The sequence below is a fragment of the Petaurus breviceps genome, unplaced genomic scaffold, assembly GCF_028583685.1.
Source record: "Petaurus breviceps papuanus isolate PSGF00001 unplaced genomic scaffold, PetGlider_PUasm1.0 90594, whole genome shotgun sequence".
Lineage (NCBI taxonomy): Eukaryota > Metazoa > Chordata > Mammalia > Diprotodontia > Petauridae > Petaurus > Petaurus breviceps.
In genome coordinates this window covers 2,826,744-2,844,768 of record NW_027187281.1, presented here as the reverse complement: position 1 = coordinate 2,844,768, position 18,025 = coordinate 2,826,744, and the positions used below count along the sequence as shown (strand labels likewise).

At 39.3% G+C, this 18,025-nt stretch overlaps 1 protein-coding gene across 2 annotated transcripts in view; it reads right to left on the bottom strand.

Annotated features, from left to right (window-relative positions):
- The window catches only part of CAB39L (calcium binding protein 39 like), a 93,994-nt gene that overhangs the window by 19,254 nt on the left and 56,715 nt on the right, over window positions 1–18,025 (bottom strand). For both annotated transcript variants that reach the window (XM_069063632.1, XM_069063631.1), the window contains exon 7: window positions 15,536–15,601. In XM_069063632.1, coding sequence (XP_068919733.1) covers window positions 15,536–15,601 — 66 coding nt within the window. The remainder of the gene's footprint in view (window positions 1–15,535; window positions 15,602–18,025) is intronic.

The window sequence follows — 18,025 nt, the reverse complement described above, 5'->3', positions numbered from 1 at the left end:
TAAGTAGATCTTTTTTCCTCCCATAGTCAGGGAAAATTCTTCTTTTCATAGTTTTTATTTTTAATTTTATTTTTAATCAATTTAAATTTATCAATGACTTTTATGCTTCCTTTAAGAGATATTTTTTCTCACTGCTTTACTAATAATTTTAAAATTCATTATTAGCCTTATTTCTTCCACTAAAATAGTGGAAACACAAATTAATTTTCCCAAATTTAAATTATTTTATTTTGCATTTGTTTTCTTAATTCTCTTTTATAATTTTCATTAACTTGTTCATCTCCTTTTCAAAATTAGATCTCAATGGTTTATCAAGTTTAGTATAGTTAAAATCTTTTTTTTTCTTTTCATCTTCAAATGCTTTATTAACTTCTGATTTATATCATTCATTTCTGCCAGATTTTGAGTTACAAATTTTCTCCCTGTTTTTTCCCTACCCACCGCCCCAAAATAGCAGTCCCACAAGATATTCCCTCCTCCAATCTGCTCTCTCCCCTATTTTCTCCCATACCCCTTTCGACTTTTCCAGTAGGGCATGGTGGACCTCTATGCCCCAGTGCCTGTATATCTTATTTCCCAATTACTTGTAAAATAGTATTAATAATAGTATATATATATATATATATATATATATATATATATATATTTAAACATTTGATTTTAAAACTTTGAATTCCATATTCATTCCCTTCCTCCCTTGTCACCCACACTTACTGGGAAGATAAGCAGTTCAGTATAGATTGTACATATGTGGCTAATGCAAAACAATAACATAGTAGATATATTGTAAAAGACTGACTATATTTCCTTCCCTCCTATCCCACCTCCCACTTACTCTATTCTCTACTTTGATCCCTTCCCTTTTCAAAAGTGGGTGCTTCCAACTTCCCTCTCCTCCCAGCCTGCCCTCCCTTCCATCATCCCCCCTCTCATTCCCTTCCCCCTACTCTCCTGTGGGGTGAGATACCCTATTTAGTGTGTATTTCATTCCCCCCTCAAGCCAAATTCAATGGGAATAAGGTTGACCCATTCCCTTTTGCCTTCCTATTCTTCCCCTCCATTGTAACCATTTTCCCTTGCCTCTTCTATATGAGATAGTTTACCCCATTCTCTCTCTCCCCTTCTCCTCTCATTATATTCCTCTCTCACCTCTTAAGTATCATCCCTTCCTGTTAAATTGGTCATGTGCCCTCTATGTATACCTGTAAACATATATACACACATTCACATATGTATTCAGATGCCCATATACGCTTATATATATATATATATATATATATATATATATATATATATTTCTATTCCCTTCAACTATTTTCATACTGAGAAAAGTTTCATCAGTTACAATTATTGTTTTTCCATGTAGGAATGTTAATAGTTCAACTTTGATAATTTCCTTATGATTTCTTTTCCCTGTTTACCTTCTCATGCTTCTTTTGCTTCTTGTATCTGAATGTCAAATTTTCTATTCAACTCTGGTTTTTTCATCAAGAATGTTTGAAAGTCCTCTATTCCACTGAATAACCATATTTTCCCCTGAAACATGATACTCATTTTTACTGGGTAGGTGATTCTTGGTTTTAATCCCAGCTCCTTTGACCTCTGGAATAATATTCCAAGCCCTTCAATCTCTCAGTGTAGAAGCTGCCAGATCCTGGGTTATCCTGATTGTGTTTCCACAATATTCAAATTGTTTCTTCCTTGCTGCTTCTAATATTTTCTCCTTAATCGGGGAATTCCAGAGCCTGGCTATAATATTCCTAGGAGTTTTCTTTTTGGGATCTTTTTCAGGAGGTGATCGGTGGATTCTTTCAACCTCTATTTGGCCCTCTGGTTCTAAAACATCAGGGCAGTTTTCTTTGAGAAGTTCCTGGAGGATGATTTCTAAGTTCTTACTTTGATCATGGCTTTCAGGTAGTCCAATAATTTTTAAATTATCTCTCCTGGATCTATTTTCCAGGTTTTTCCCATGAGATATTTCACATTGCCTTCTATTCTTTCATTTGTTTGGATCTGTTTAACAGCATCTTGATTTCTCATAAAGTCATTAGCTTCCATTTGCTTCAATCTAATTCTGAAGCAATGATTCTCCTCAGTGAGCTTTTGGGATTCTTTTTCCATCTGGCAAATTCGACTTTTTAAGGCATTCTTCTCCTCATTGCCTTTTTGAGTCTCCTTTGCCATTTGAGTTAGTCTGGTTTTTAAGCTGTGATTTTCCTCAGTCAGGCTGTTGACTCTCATTTTGTAATTTTCTTGCATCGTTCTCTTTCTCTTCCCAATTTTTCCTCCACTTCTCTTATCTGCTTCTTAAGATCCTCTACGGCCTGTAACCAGCTCATATTTTCCTTTGAAGCTTTGGTGCAGGAGTTCTGACTTCACTGTGTTCCTCCTGTTCCATGCTTTGCTCCTTTTTGTCCCCAAAATAGGAGTCTAATGTTGGAATCTTCTGTCTGCTTTGTTTCCTTTGCCTGGTCATGTCACCCCTCAGTCACTTGACCCCTGGGCTTTTTGCCACAGTAGGACTTTGCCACCAGACAGGGGAGCTTTCGTTCCAAATGCTGGGGTTTTCTCAGCTGACAGAGGTATTAGATGGGTGCCCTCTCTGAGGTCTCCACACACTCTGGCAAGCTGGACACACACCCCAGGACCTCCACCACAGACTGCAATCCAGATCCAAGCAGGTTAAAGCAAAGCGATTACCCCTCAGACTGGTCACTTGGTCCCCCTACACTCTATAGGCCAGGAGCTGAAGCTGCCATGCAGCGCTGGCTGGCTGTGCTGGCCATCACCTTGGGGGCATAAGCCGAGGTACTCCCACTTACTGGGTCCCAAAGTCCAGACTGCACTGACCTATCACTTTTTCCTTTGCATCTCTGTGTTGATAATTCTGGAAATGGCCACAGCTGCTGGTGATCTCGAGTCCCTCCAGTCGGTGGCTGGTCAGACCCACCCTGGAGCTAAGACCTTTGGCTCACTGCGGGCCTGGGCTTGGCTCCCAGAATGCTGTGCTGGACGCTTGCTGCCGGCCTGCTGGACTGTCCACAGTGGGAGGTTAGCTTTTCTGTGGTCATTTTGTGGGTTCTGCAGCTCCAAAGTTTGTTCAGAGTCCCCTTTTTACATTGATTGGGGAAGGTGGAAGCCAGAGCTGCGGGGAGGTCCTGCCATCTTGACTCTAGTCAAAATCTTAAAGTTCAATTTTTTCATTTTCAATTTTTCAAGTTTCTCCTCTTATTTTGATAACTTCTTTCCCCCTCTATACTATTACCTTATTCCTTTTATAATATCTTTAGATACAAATTTAATTCACTTCATTCTCTTCTTTGCTGTTAGTGGTATCAAATGACCTCTGAGAAGAGCTTTGGCTGTTTCCTTAGTATTCTGACATGGGTTAATTTTGTCATGTTTTGAACAGTATGTTATTTTTCTGATTTCCACTCTCACTCAATTGTTTTTTAAAGAGAGAATTTTTAGTGTCTGTGCAGATAGATACTTTTAAATTATGCTTCCATTTCATCATAGTTCTACAATACATGTAAAATTTCTATTATTTTATCTTCCTAATTGTTATTTCTTCCTGATATGTTAAAGATATTTCTGAATAATTCATATGCACTTAAGAAAATGGATATTCCCTGTTTATTCCATTTAATCTTCCCCAGTTATCTAACTCCAAATTGTTCAGGCTTGTAATTTCTTAAGTGGGCTTTGTTTGCTTGATTTATTATAGTCTGATAATGAAATGTTACACTCATTGTCAATTATCTTCTGTTCTTTATTGTTTCCAAAAATGATTTTATTTCTTCCCTGTTGCTCATCAGTGTTATATATGTTTCTTAATCTTCTCCAGTAGTCTCCAATATTTGGGGGGGATGTATGATGGCGACAGAAGAGTTTGTGTCTTCTTTCAATTTTTTTCTGAATATCTATTAGGCATCCTAGTTGTTTTTTTAAGCAATTCTCAGAGTTTCTGTGGTATGCCATCAGCACACATTTCTTCTGCATCTCTCACATCTATGTTGCCCCCTCCACTCACATTTTTGCCTCCTCCTTCAGGCTCTCACAATCTGCAGTATTGCAACAGCATGTTAACTGGTTTTTCCCTGTCTCCAGTCTCACCCCTCTCTGGTCCATCCTTCATACCACAATCAAAATATATTTCTTTGAACAGAGGTCTAAACATGTCCCTTCTGCTGAAAAACCTTCAAAGGATAAAATGCAAACTCCGTAGTTGTTTGAAGTCCTTCCACAATTTGGCTATAATTTTTTTTTATTTCACTTTCTTTCAGGCCATCAACATTGCTGTCACTCCTTCTAAGTTTCCTTCCTGGATCATTAGCCATATCTTCTGTCCCCTAACTATGGATATTGCCCCAAGGCTCTGCCCTAGGCCTTCTTTTCTCTCTATTCTTTCTGGGTCATTTCTTCTGTGCCCTAAGGTTTAGATTATGGTCCCCATGTAGATAATGCCCAGATCAATAGAGCAGCCTCAGCTTCTCTCCTGAGTTGCAGCCCTGCATCAACAACTATTCAATGGATGTTTCCATCTGAATGTCTCAAAGGCATCCTGAACTTGACATGTCCCAAAGGGAGATTAGCTTTCTCCTCAACTTCACCCCTCTTCCTAACTTCCCAAGTCTTGTCCAGAGTACCACTAACTTTCTAGTTACCCAGTTTCATAACTGAGGAGTTACATGTGACTCTTCCCTTTCCCTCAAGCTGGAACATCCAATCAGTTTACATGTCTTGTTGACTGTACTTCCTTAACATCTCTAGCATCCATCCCATTGTTCCTTTTGACACAGACACCACATTAGTTCGAATCATTGTACTTTCTCACTGGGACTACTGCAAAATCCTAATTTTTTTTTCCGTTCATCCAATCTCTCCCTTCTCCATTCCACTCTCTACACAGCTACTCAACTGTAATTTCTAAAACACTGCTGCACTCACTCCAGTGGCCCTCTCCGGACTCAAGGAGAAAATGCAAACTCATTTGGCTACCAATGTCCTTGACATTCTTTTTCCAGGCCATTTTTCTTTTTTTGAGAATGGATCTCCCTATCTCTTCTGGGCTAGAAATGCAGCATCCATTCATGGTTCGATCCTCCTGCTGATTGGCACAGTTCTGACCCCTTTTGAGGTAGCAGCTGGTGGCCCCTTGCTTCCAGTGGCCCACCATGTTGGTTCTGGACCTAGTTTGGACACCCAATCAGTTCTAGCCCTATTGCCACTTGGAATTCCTGAGCTTAAGTGAACCACTAGCTTCAGACCCCTCAGCTGAGATTACAGGCCTGTACCACCACACCTGGTAGGCTGCCTATCTTTCCATATTTATACATTACTCCCATTCACACATCCTATATTCTAGTCAAATTGGTCTACTTGCAGTCCCTTTTACTTGACATTACTCATCCCTGGAATGTACTCCCTTATTATCTATGCCCCTTAAAAGTCCCCAGCATTCTTCGGAGCCCTGCTCAAGTACAACCTCCTACACGGGGCCTTTCTTAATCTGTCCAATTACCAGTATTTCTACCTCAAAATTACTTTGTATATACATGTATATGTTATTTCTCTCATGTGGTAGCAGTGACATCTACTTCACATAAACTAGGATAGTTTGTCCCTAAAAAGGAAATGAAATCATATTTGAGACTTAATTGTTACAGATAAATAAGGCTCCTTGAGGGAGAAAACATATACTCCAATTGATTTGGTAAAACAAAATATCCCTTTAAAGGCTCTTTTCCAACAAGATATCTCCCATTCACATAGCAAAATCATTCAATAATCCTTCAAAGACTTAACAATAGAAATAACTTTGTTCAGTGATTCACTGATCACAAACATCAGGTGAGGAATAAATGAGAAAGATATATGCTTGTCAAGGTATTCGTCACTGTGATGGAGGTCCAAGTCAAAGACAATTTCTCCGTGTATGATGAGGTCTTCCAGATGCTCCTGCTTGTGGATGGCACTGTGACGGTTGCATTAAGCTTTGTAATCATTTAGAGTCTCCTGGAAGGTACCTGCAACCACTCAAATGTTTGGCCTGACTATCCACACAAGAAAGATTAAGTAGATAAAGAATGTCTATTTTCCAGATTATAACATGCATTTGAATGAATAATCTGTAGAATCCGTCTATCAGTAAGCAAATTTGGGACAGTTAACAGAATAACAATGAAATGAACTTAGAGTTGAATAAGAGGAAGAGAGTAAATCTGATTACCTTCACAAAATTGCAAAGCTCCTTTAACGATCCCAGGTTTCCTAAGGAAGCAAAGGCTAATAATTTTCATATACAAATTCTACTGATGTTGCTGTATGACAGCAAGACATGGAATACAAGTCTCCAAAGAACTGGGAAATGAATACCACATAGAGGACAGTGGAGAGGTACACAGTTGGTGTGAACAGGCTACACAATCGATAAGGAATTTTAAGAAAGAACAGTAATAGAAACTACTAGAAAGTGAAAGTGGACTGATTGGGTTCAGAGAGAGGGATGACAAATAAGTAGCTAGAATGCTCCAACGGTACACTCATGATGTCAGCCACATTGGGGTAGGTCTCCAGCACGCTGGGTATACTGCTTTATAGTGAATGGAAGGGAGGAAAGGAGAGAATGAGTAGGAGTGAAAAGCCTAAAATCTGTACTGTTGGCACAAGCTCCCAAATAAAAGAAATCACAGATCCATTTGAGTAGTCCAGAGGTGATACCTCAGAACTGTAATGACTGGCCTTATAAATGATTTGGAGCAATCTTTGATGTGGTTGTTGATAGTCTGCAAATCTGCAGATATAAAAATTATATACATATATATGTGTGTGTGTGTGTGTGTGAGTTCCCTCCATCTCTCAGATATCAATATGTCTTATTGTCCCTCCTTTAGATTACCAGAACCTCCAAGGCAAGGACTGAGTTTTCTACTTTTGTATCTTTAGCACCTTGGAGTTTGCTTTCCATGTAGAAGCTCCCCTTGCAGGTTTGTTCATTCAAAAGCCTTCATCTTTAATCCTCTTGTAATTTTGAAGTTATAGCAATATTTTCAGTTTATTTTTTCAGATTTTGTTTCGTGGGCATTTAAAAAAAAGCATTTACTCTATAGGCTTTGTTTCTTCTTTTCATTTCTGATGTTACTCTAGGCACTATGCCAGGTGCTGGGGAATTAGGGAACAAGGAAGTTCCTGACCAAAAGCAGCTTACTTTCTACAGGGGGACACAATGAGTTCACAGGTAAGTAAATACAGACTATGTACAATATAAGTACAAAGTGATGTGAGGAGGCAAGTGTGGGAGGATTTGTATTAACAACTAAGTCAATCGTGAAAAAAACTCCCCAAAGAGATGGCATTTGCTCAGGGCTCTGAAGGGACATAGGGGTTACAGGAAATGGAGGTAAAAACGGAGCATCATCCAAGCATGGAGGACAGTGTGTGTACACAGGTAGGAATGGAAGGTTAGGGAAAGACATCCATAAGTAAGCCATTTTGACTGGAATACAGAGTATATGGGAAGGAATAATGTGTAATCAGTCTGACTAGAAAGACTGGCTGGAACCAGATGGTAAAGGACTTTCAATGCCAAACAGAGGAGTTTGTATTTTATTTTAGAGACAATGGGGGAGTCCCTGAAGCTTTTATAGGAGGGAGTAAAATGGTCAGACCTGGGCTTTAAAAGGAATACCAGTATGTCAACTATGTAGAGATTAGAAGGAGAGGCAGAACATGGGAGGACTACTGGAGGCTATTGAAAAAGTCCAGGTGAAGGGTGATGAGGGTCTGAATGGAGGTGATAGCTGGGTGAGTAGCGAGTAGGGGACAAGTTGAAGAGATGCGTTACAGAAAGGACAAGATATGGGGGCGGTTAGGTGGTGCAGTGAACAGAGCACTAGCCCTGGAGTCAGGAGGACCTGAGTTCTGGCCTCAGACACCTTAACTAGCCGTGTGACCTTGGGCAAGTCACTTAACCTCAATTGCCCTGCCTTCCCTCCTCCAAAAAGAGACAAAAATGAATAAAAAAAAAAAAGAAAAAGAAAACTACCCCACTCTTAAGGTAATATGTAATTTACACGCAATTGTGGACATTTTCACAGCTTTAACAGGCTAATCTTTCTTATTTCCTAAAACTTTGGAATATCTTCATGTAAAGTAGGATACCATGGAAACCAAATATAAAATCAGTCATCTTATCAAAACAGATATGATTAGCCCTCATTTTAAAAAGGAAAGCTCCCCAAAAGAATTTTTTACTCAAAAGAACTTAGTGAATGAGTAGATTCTATTTTTATAAATGCATACATTCATTTTTCTTTTAACTAATTAAATATAGTGGCAGTAGAAATCTCTGCTGGAAATAAAATAATTTTGAATGGCTTACAATATGATCTGGCATGAATAAGGGTTATTTTTTTTTAAAACCTTTTAGGTTAAAAAATTCTGAATTCTTAGATTTCCTTTCCTTGTTACCTATTCTAATATACAGAGTTACATATAGTTCTAATCAATAGTTAACACTGAAAGGATTTCCCCAATATCACTTCTGCTTGGTGGATGAGGAGACAGGTGATTGGGTGGACTTATCTCACTGGACCAAAGAAACTGAGCTAAATCAGAATTGGGGAAAATTTAAAACTTCACAGCCTTACAGACTCTTCCTGATGTCTTAACCCTAATTAGTCTCTAGCTATGGGTTAAATATCCTTAACGAAGCAAATATATCCAGTAAGGAGTAAGTACCATCAAGGTATACAAAAGTAAAGATAATTTTGGAGCTACGGACATTTGTGAAAGCCTTAGAAGAAAGATTTAAAAAGGAAAAATTCTGTTATAATTAAAGGTTTGACTAGGAATTTGTCACTGGGAATATTAAGAGGTAAGGAATCAAAGCTAGGTTTTCAAGAGAGGGAATAAGGATAATGCAGAAGGAATCAAGGAATCATGATACTCTGACTCTGTTTCTCCCTCTCTCCACCTAATCCTAAAATTGTAAGAGACCTACGTGCTTAGTTCTGCCCCATATATGAAGTGTCAGGATGGGAACTGGGGGGGGGGGGAAATCACAAAAACAGACTTTGACTTCTTTTAAAAAAAATTAAGACCCTGGGAGCAGTCAGCATGCTAATGAAAATCAAGGCTAGAGGTGACCACCATCTGAGTTAAGACATCAGGAGGAGTTTGTAGGACTGAAATTTTAAACTTTCCCCAGTTCCCATTTAGCCCAATCTCCTTAGTCTGCTGAGATAAGTCTACCTCATTCCCTGTCTCCTCATCTACCAGGAAAAAGTGATATTGGGGAAAGTTAATTGCCAGTCTGACCTATATGTCAACCTTGCCCCAAAGTCCATTAGCACGGGACTCTCTCCTCATTGGTAGATCTGAATGACTTGCCCTGTGTGAGGGGCTGAGCCAAGCTGGTGAGAATGGAACAGCTCCAGCCTCCTTCAGCCTCCTCTGGACTCTTGGAGCACCATTCTCCCTTCAGGACTCATCAAACTTCAGGTCTCCAAGTGTAGAGCTGCTTCCGGAGGTCCTGGCTTCCAGCTCAAGAGAGAAGATGGAAGAGGCCAGCCCCAGTTTGGTGCGCTGAAGGGAAAGGCTCTGGAAAGGACAGGATGGAGCCTGAAGAGGGGCTGACCTCTTTCACCTTCTCTCTCGAAGCTGGAAGCCAGGAGAACCTGAGGTGACTCCATACTTGAGGAGCCCCAGAGAAGGCTGGAGCTTGATGAGGGCTTTGGGATGGGGGTTACATAGAGAACACATCCTTTGTGAGTGGCAAGAGTATTGTGATGATCTTTGGTACTGTGGTATAGCGGGAAGAGCACTGAACTCTGAGTCGGGGTGATGTGGGTTTGAATCCTTGCTCCTATGCCTGATCATATGGACCGTGGGCAAGTCACTTAACAACCCAAAGCCTTAATTTCCTCATCTGTAAAATGGGGGTAATTATATTTATACTACCTGCCTCACAGGATTGTTGGTAAGAATCTGTTCTGGAAGCCTTTTTTAAAGCGCTAAATGAAAGTGCTATGGATGTAAATTGTCATCATCCTAATTAATTACTCTTTGGCCTTTAACAAGTCATCTCTTATTCAACAAGTTTGGAGAATGACTTTTCCTTTGGTAAACAGCTATTATCTTCATGGTTACATTAATTCCCCATTTTGGAGACAGTGGTAGAGAATAGTGGTAGTACCGGAAGGCCTGAGAGTTTATTCCCTAGGGCAACAAGAGCCAAGCAGCTCAATCACCTGTTCTCAACCACAGTGACTATGCCACCGGGCCAAATTCTCCCACGCGCTCTGTAGGAAGACTGTTTCTCTATGTAGTTCTACCTTTCACATTCTTTATGACACAGGGAACCAATTATAGCCCTTTATTGTGCCCAGCACATAAGGGAGTTCAATAAATGTTGCTGAATGACTGACTGAGAAACAAGGCTTGTTCTCCTGTTGGCTCTAACCTCCTTACTTTGTCTCGTGGTCTCTTTCTGTGTGTCCTGAAATTCAATCCAACTGACTATTCGCTAAGTGTCTGTTAGGTACATGGCACTGGTGAGGCAAAGAGGAAAGAGCCTAGTTTTATTTGGGTCACTGAAAAATAGTTTTTTTTGGGGGGGGGGGTTACCAGGTATTTTTACAGATCTGTTTACAAGGCAGAGCTAATTTTCTAGGAAAGTTACTCAGAATTCATAGAATTCACAGAACTTTAGCGCTGAAATTGGTTTGTTTGCTTTTTTTTTTTGGTCTTCTTGGAGGGGGGAAGACAGGGCAATTGGGGTTAAGTGACTTGCCCAAGATCAGACAGCTAGTAAGTGTTAAGTGTCTGAGGCCAGATTTGAACTCAGGTCCTCCTGACTCTGGGCTGAAATCTTTGAGGTCAGGTTATCTAGAGAAAGGATCATAGGTTTACGTGTGCAAGAGACCTCAGAGGCTATCTAGTATAGCCTCCTCATTTTACACATGAGGGAACAGAGGCCCAAAGAGGTTAGGGGACTTCCCTGAGGCCATAATGATAAGCATAAGAGATGGGATTTGAACCCAGGACCTCTGATTCCATAACAAGCACCTGCAGTCTAACTTTCTTCATTTTCCAGATAAGGAGCTCTTTAACACTTAAGGACTGATCATGTTTCAGAAACAACGTTCCTTCCTTCCTTCCTTCCTTCCTCCCTCCCTCCTTCCTTCCTTTTTCTTTCTTTTATTCTTTATTTTTGTTTGCAATCTCTTAATAAAGTTCCAATAGCACCACATTTTCCACTCCCAAACGGTTCTCTATTCATAGAATTTCTTTATGTAAGCTATCAAAATCTATCTTCCATGTTGCTAGGCACAGCCCGCTTGTAATGGGATTACTCCCAAATATACAGATACCCTTCTTTCAATGGTTAATAGCTTCCCAGAGGGAGGTTCCTTGTTCTATGAACTTTCCACTCTAGGGTACAAACTCCCACCTCTCTTTCTTTGCCCTCCCAAACAAAAGTAATCCTTTCCAGGTACAGGAAGACACAATATTCCATCTCCTAACTCCAAGCATCTTCACTGGCTGTCTCCTATGCTTAAACTCTTTAACTCCTTATATCCACCTTCTAAGATTCCCTGGCTTCCTTCAAGTTTCAGCTAAGGCACACCTTCTGCACAGGAAGCCTTTTTCACATTTCTCCTTAACCTTCATGCCTTCTCTTTTTGACTGGCACATTTTATGCTATCTATGTCTTTTTTGTATATTATTATTTGCCTATCATCTCCTCCCATTAGAATGTGAACTATTAGAAGTAGAAGACCACATTTTTGTCTGTAATCTGGGACCCTGTAAAGATATGTGGCTTGCTGTAGCAGCGAGCACCCTAGCATACCCAGGATGGCTGCTTGTACAGGTTCCTAGATCTGCTTTTCTAAAGGAAAGCAACCCAAAATGGATTAACAATCTTGCTTTAATCAAACATATGTCATTTACCTAGTTCAGGGGAAAAAAGGTCAGCACCTGAACTTCAGAGAACACAAACTGAGGTTACAAGTAGACAACAAATACAGACAGAGAAACATAGCAGATAGGGCTTCCAGCTATCTGACCATTACATCCATACCTAGTCAGTTACCAGAGAGGGAAGCACCAACATCCGGGTTTTCAAAGCCAGGGGCTCAACGGCTGCCTAGAGTCTCATCTGGGCAAATCACACAACTCTTCTCAAAGTGAGCCCCAAAGCAAAATCTCACATCAGGGATTACATAGCTTTCTCCTGGCTCAGAGAATGTCACAACCCTCTTGACCCACTGCCCTATCACAAAGTAACAAGGTGTGGGCATTCCAGAAAAACAAGCCTCCCACCACAGACTCCATGTGACCACATTCAGCCTATCAGGGGACAGAGTATATTTTCAAATCTGGGAAGGTTCTCAGAGTCACTTAAGCCTCTCAAAGGGCCAAGGGGCAGGGAAGATCTTCAGATCCTCATTCCCTTAACACTTAACCATAATTACAGACTTAGGGTGCACCGAGGCAGTACTTTGCCCACTCAAAAGCCTGACGTTTCTTCAGGATATCCAACATATGGCTTCTACTAATCCTAATAAACGATGTCAGAATGGAGATGGTGTTAAAAGACATTTGCTCAAGTACAATATTCAGGGAATGTAATGTTCTGGCTACTAAAATTATCTGGTTAACTGAAAAGTTTATAGTTACTGAACACAATGAAAAATGATCTTTAGAAACAATGTCCTATAAATCTCTCATTTGCTAACATGAACTTTTCAAGTTAAAAAATGAGATCTACACACTGTTTTTACTCCATATGCCTTTCCCAAGTAGCGTTTTATTTTTTCCTTTAGTTGAAAATAAGAAAGGTGAGAATTATAGAGATGTCTGAATTTATAACCCTAAGACAGGATTTCTAGTACCTTATAAATCAAATTTTGTCAGACTCCACCCCTCCCAAAAAGTCCTTCTCCTCCACAGGTCTGATTTACTGATAGTAAAAATTTGTTTTTGAGATCAACAAAGGAGTGCATAATTGAAATAAAATACTGAATGATAAAATATGGAAATAAAAAGGTACATATTGAAAATTATTTCCTTTTGTCAGTTCTGTTCCAAGACACCTTGAATGAACACAGTAGCATTATAGAAAAATTTCATCAATTCTCACTTCAAAATTAAAGTAATTTTAACAATAAACATAATCTTTATTTTCAAATATTTCAAATGGATCTGTGGTCTCATCTGTGTGAATGTGTCCTACAATGATATAGATCCCAATCCATCCATGCCTACCCACCCTCTGTGGCTCTTGTCCACGCCCTCCCACAAGTAAACTTCAAAGGATTTACCCAATGTGTTGTTAGACTCTTTTCTTGAGTTTTTCTGACCTTTTGAGGATGTCAATGGGTGAGGCACTGGGTAACCCTCACTCTCTCCATATAACTAAACCATCTTCTTTTTCATTCATATATTTCTCTGATGATAGCCTCTACTCTAGGACCTTTTCTCAATTCCTGACTTTTCTGAGAGGTAGTCTGCTCATGGTCACCATGTGCACCCGTGAACTGTGAATGATACTCATTTAAAACTTTTCAGAGACTGTTGGTTCCTTGACTTATAGCCATACAGCAACACTGGTAAAATATTAGTACTGAAAATATGGGTCTTTGTTTCTGGGAGGTTTGTGGTTATTGAAGGAACTTTTCAATTTCCAAAATGTAATCCAAAACTTCTCTTCTTCCTATTTATGGGACAACTTGCTGTTGATTTTCAATGTATGATACACACACACATATGTTCACAATGCACTCACGTATGCTTGCACACAATGATCAGTTTTACAAGCCATCTTTTTAGATGAATATCATAATCTGGACAAAAGGCATTCTTCACTCCGCTTTTCCTGGGTTAGGCCAAACTGTTTTTGAGAGGTCATGAATCTCATCCAAGTGGCTCTGTAGTGTTCCAACATTTAATGCAACCAGCGTAATATCACTGGCCAACAGAAGCAGCTGGAGGGCTTCACCATCTATAGGAAATGTTTTCAATTCTGCACTGGCTTTCCTCCATGAGAACAGCAAACACTTCTGGTGAGAATGTATCTCCCTGTCCTGTGTCTCACTTGATATTAATGATGAGAGGGTTACCCTTTAAGGCTGTCTCTGCTAAAATGTCTTTTAAAGAATCTTACATCATTTTGATGTATATATGTGAGACAATGTTTTGGAAGAGAGATTTTAAGGTGGCCTTCTGCTTTAGATTTAGGCATCAAACACTTTATAATCAGGAAAAATTCAGAAAACTATCAGTAGGACACTGCATGCTCTACATCATTCATTCAGTTGTATGCTATTAAAGATGTCCACCATGTAATATTGCTTATAAAAGTCTATTGTTTCTTGCTAATGTCTCCAATGTCTGTGCAGATACTTCTCATAAAAGTTTATACAGATGGACAGCAAGCACATAGGTCAATAATCATTCGTGCTTGCTCAGGTTGCTTCTCTGGGGGGTATCAGTCAAGTCCAAGATTCCTCCCCACACTTTTCAAATCTTTCTCTCCTCCAAATAGCTCACGAAGTGACTTCTCAGTGCTCTTACAATTGTCTCACCTGCAACCTCCATCTCCTCTAGGTAAATTTCATCTGATTTGTCTGCTGTCCTCATCTGTGTTCTCTTTAGTGCCTTATGGCTTTTCACTATGTCCACTGGACATGTGACGGTAGACTGCAAGGGAAGGCAGGTTAAGAATGCTGACTGGAGAGGACTCTATATATAGTCTTGCCTGATGCTTGCTACCTATGGCAACCTCTCTCTCTAAATCTCTAAGATGAGGGGGCAGGACTCAATGGAGTCCCTTTCAGCTCTAGACAGATCATCCTTTAAGTGTACTGGCTCCATTTTCCTCGTCGGTGAAGAAGGTTTGCTATACAAACCTTTCTAGACCTTTTTTATTACCTCTTCTGTTCTCCTCCCCATCCTTGTGGGATGATTTTGCTCATCTGAGTCTCTTATCAACTTTCCTGAAACTCTTGTTTCCCTCCACTGCTTCTCTGTCTTATGGAACAAAATACTGTCCATAATCTTCCACCATCATTCTCTCTAAGATTTTGCAAATCGGTCTGCATTTTAAACCAAACTTGGTCAGTTCAAAGCTGGCTGCTACCTTTCTTCATTTGGCAACTGTCAGGTTTTTAATGACTAAGTGATGACCATGTGAAGGACCTTTTCAAGTATTTGCCCATTATTCCACAGCCATTTTCTGGAAAAACTTTTGAATTTTGTATGAATCTGAATTAGAGATTGGATAGCTGGTAAGATCTGATAAGCACTTCATAAAAATTCAGGAGATATGCTACCTTAAAAACTAAAAACACAGTATATCTGACCTTTATGGTACCTGTATGTAATCCGATCAATACCTAACACTTTCATGAAAGGAACAGACTTGACAAGGTTATTTTCTTTGACCTCTTTGTTGAACTACATACCAAACACAGTAGTAATGTAGAAAAATCTCAAAATACAGAGACATGTGAAAAAATGTTTTTACCTTTAAAGATTGTCTCTTAGTCACATAATTCTCAGACAGAAGCAACTTTTCATAGTCTTCAAAAATCTATCAAAAAAGAAAATGAATGTTAAGGAGTAGAATGAGTGCAATTCTGACACTTATTAGTAGTTTGACCATGATGGACAAGTCTATTCTTTCCTAGGTAAAACGAGGCTAAAAGTATCTATCCCTCAGAATCTTTAAGAGGTTCAAATAAGACACATGCATTTAAAACATTTGAAACCCTCACGGCTTTACTCAAATGTGAATTACAGACAGGCACATATGCTCTAATCACTAAAGTATAATAGGAGATTTGCACATGGAATTTCATCCATTTCATTTTACACAAAAGGAAATTTGAGGAATAGGGAGATTCAAGTAATTCAAAGTGATTCACTGACCTAACTACTTTTTCAGCCCTACAAATAGGCTAGAAAAATGGAACAAATTTTCATCATCCTAAAAATTCATTTAAGAAAATATCCAGTAAAAATAAAGAATGTATTCATATTTTATACTGTTGCAAAGAAACTGGCAATAGGATACTTTGCATCATTCCTATATAATCCACAATTATTTAGTCATTTTTAAAAAGTATGAATTGTGAATCCATAGGCAAATTATGAAGTATACATCTAGTCATTCCAAAATATCTTTAACTAAGGACAGATATGGGGTATACTGTATTGTTGGATTGGTCATTGCCAATGCCATTGAGATAGTTTGGGGATAGCTGTGATTCCTCCCTATGGCTCCTTGTCATTCTAGAAGACGACCAAATAGTTTAAGCCAGTGTGCCAATTAGGGCCAAGGCAGTGAAGGCAGATCTACTGCCATAGCAGCTTTGATAATTCTAAGGTCGTCTTGGTAAAAGTGACTCTTACTGCTCTATTTTAAGCTTTGTGGCTTTATGGAACATGTAATGGTCTTACTAGGAACTGGGAAAATGATGACAGAAAGTTACTATATGCTAGCAATAATGCTGTTTTTTAAAGTCCCAGTGTCCAACACATTGTGAAGGAAGCTAAAGATGTAGCCTCTGTCCCTGAATGACTGAATGAAAAGCATTTATTAGGCACTTACTATATGCCAAGTATTATGCTAAGCTCTGGGGACACAGATAGAAAAATCTAGACAGCTCCTTCCCTCAAAGAGCTCATACTCTAAATGGGAAGGACAACACCAAAAATGATGGTCAGCTACTGGATGGATGGAAAAGGCCAGAAATTCCAAGGACACACCAAAGGGCAGATACAGGGATGTGCTGGCACCAGTTTGAACTAAGTTGATTATTAAATTTTCAATGTCATCATTTATGCCTTGGAAATCAGCAAATGTTACAAAATTGTGGCTTAATTTATTGTTTTGTTGATTGTCTAAATTTAAGAAAGTGATGGAGAAAATGTTAGTAATGTAAATTAAACTTAAAAGTGTGTCATGTGTACATTTTCCCCCAGATAACTAGTTGTTAAACTTTTACCAGCATGTGCTGGGCAGATGGCAAGGCCAAGAGATCCTTAAGCTATTTCAGTAGGTTAGATGACACCATACCAGGGCCTCTCCAGTGTCTAGTACATAGCATGGTGTCTGGCACATAATAAGTGCTTAACAAATGTTTGATGATGATAGATGCAAAGCAGATGATGAAGCCTGGAGATCCTCCATCTGCTGGAAGGAAGAGAGCTGAAGATTCCCATCACATTTAGGTCATGTGAACAGTCCAGCAGCCTGGATGAGCTCTGAGCCATGCTGGCCCAGGCAGGGAGGTAAAAGGGTAAGGGAAGGATGCAGGCACCCTCATGGTGGTGATAGGTCTCCCAGATCACAGTTCTGGGATATTCTGGGGCTTGGGAAGATTAATACAGTTAGGAAGATAAGCTATATAAATGAAACCACTATACAAAGCAATATATAATCAAATGTAGTAAAGAAGTGAAAAGCAAGAGAGAGGCACGGAAGGAAGGAAAGATATTTAATATAAACAATTTCCCTAAACTCTTTTTAATACCATTATATAGATAGAATTACCAGAATATTTATAAACACACACGAGAGAGAGAGAGAGAGAGAGAGAGAGAGAGAGAGAGAGAGAGAGAGCGCAAGCTCCAGTCAATTAGTAGCCAGAGTTTCTGGCCGATTGATATTGTCTTTTTCTTTTAACCTATCTGTATATTAAAGTATAATTCAATATGCTTATATTGTTTGGTTTGCAAAAGTGACCCCTATGGCAAACTCTAGGATAGAAGCTGTACCTTCTATAAAATTATTAAGTAAGAAACTTAAGGATATCAATTATTTCATATTTAAAGTGTCTTGTCTCTGACAACTGGGCACTGCACCTGAACTTGAGAAACTTGCATGGACCACATTTATCTAAGGTCTTCCTCTGATGATGTTCAGAGCAAAGTGCTTTATGAACCCTGGAGCATGAACCAAACATGAGTTGTGATTATATTTTATTATTCTAGCAGAGATAGGTATAATCAG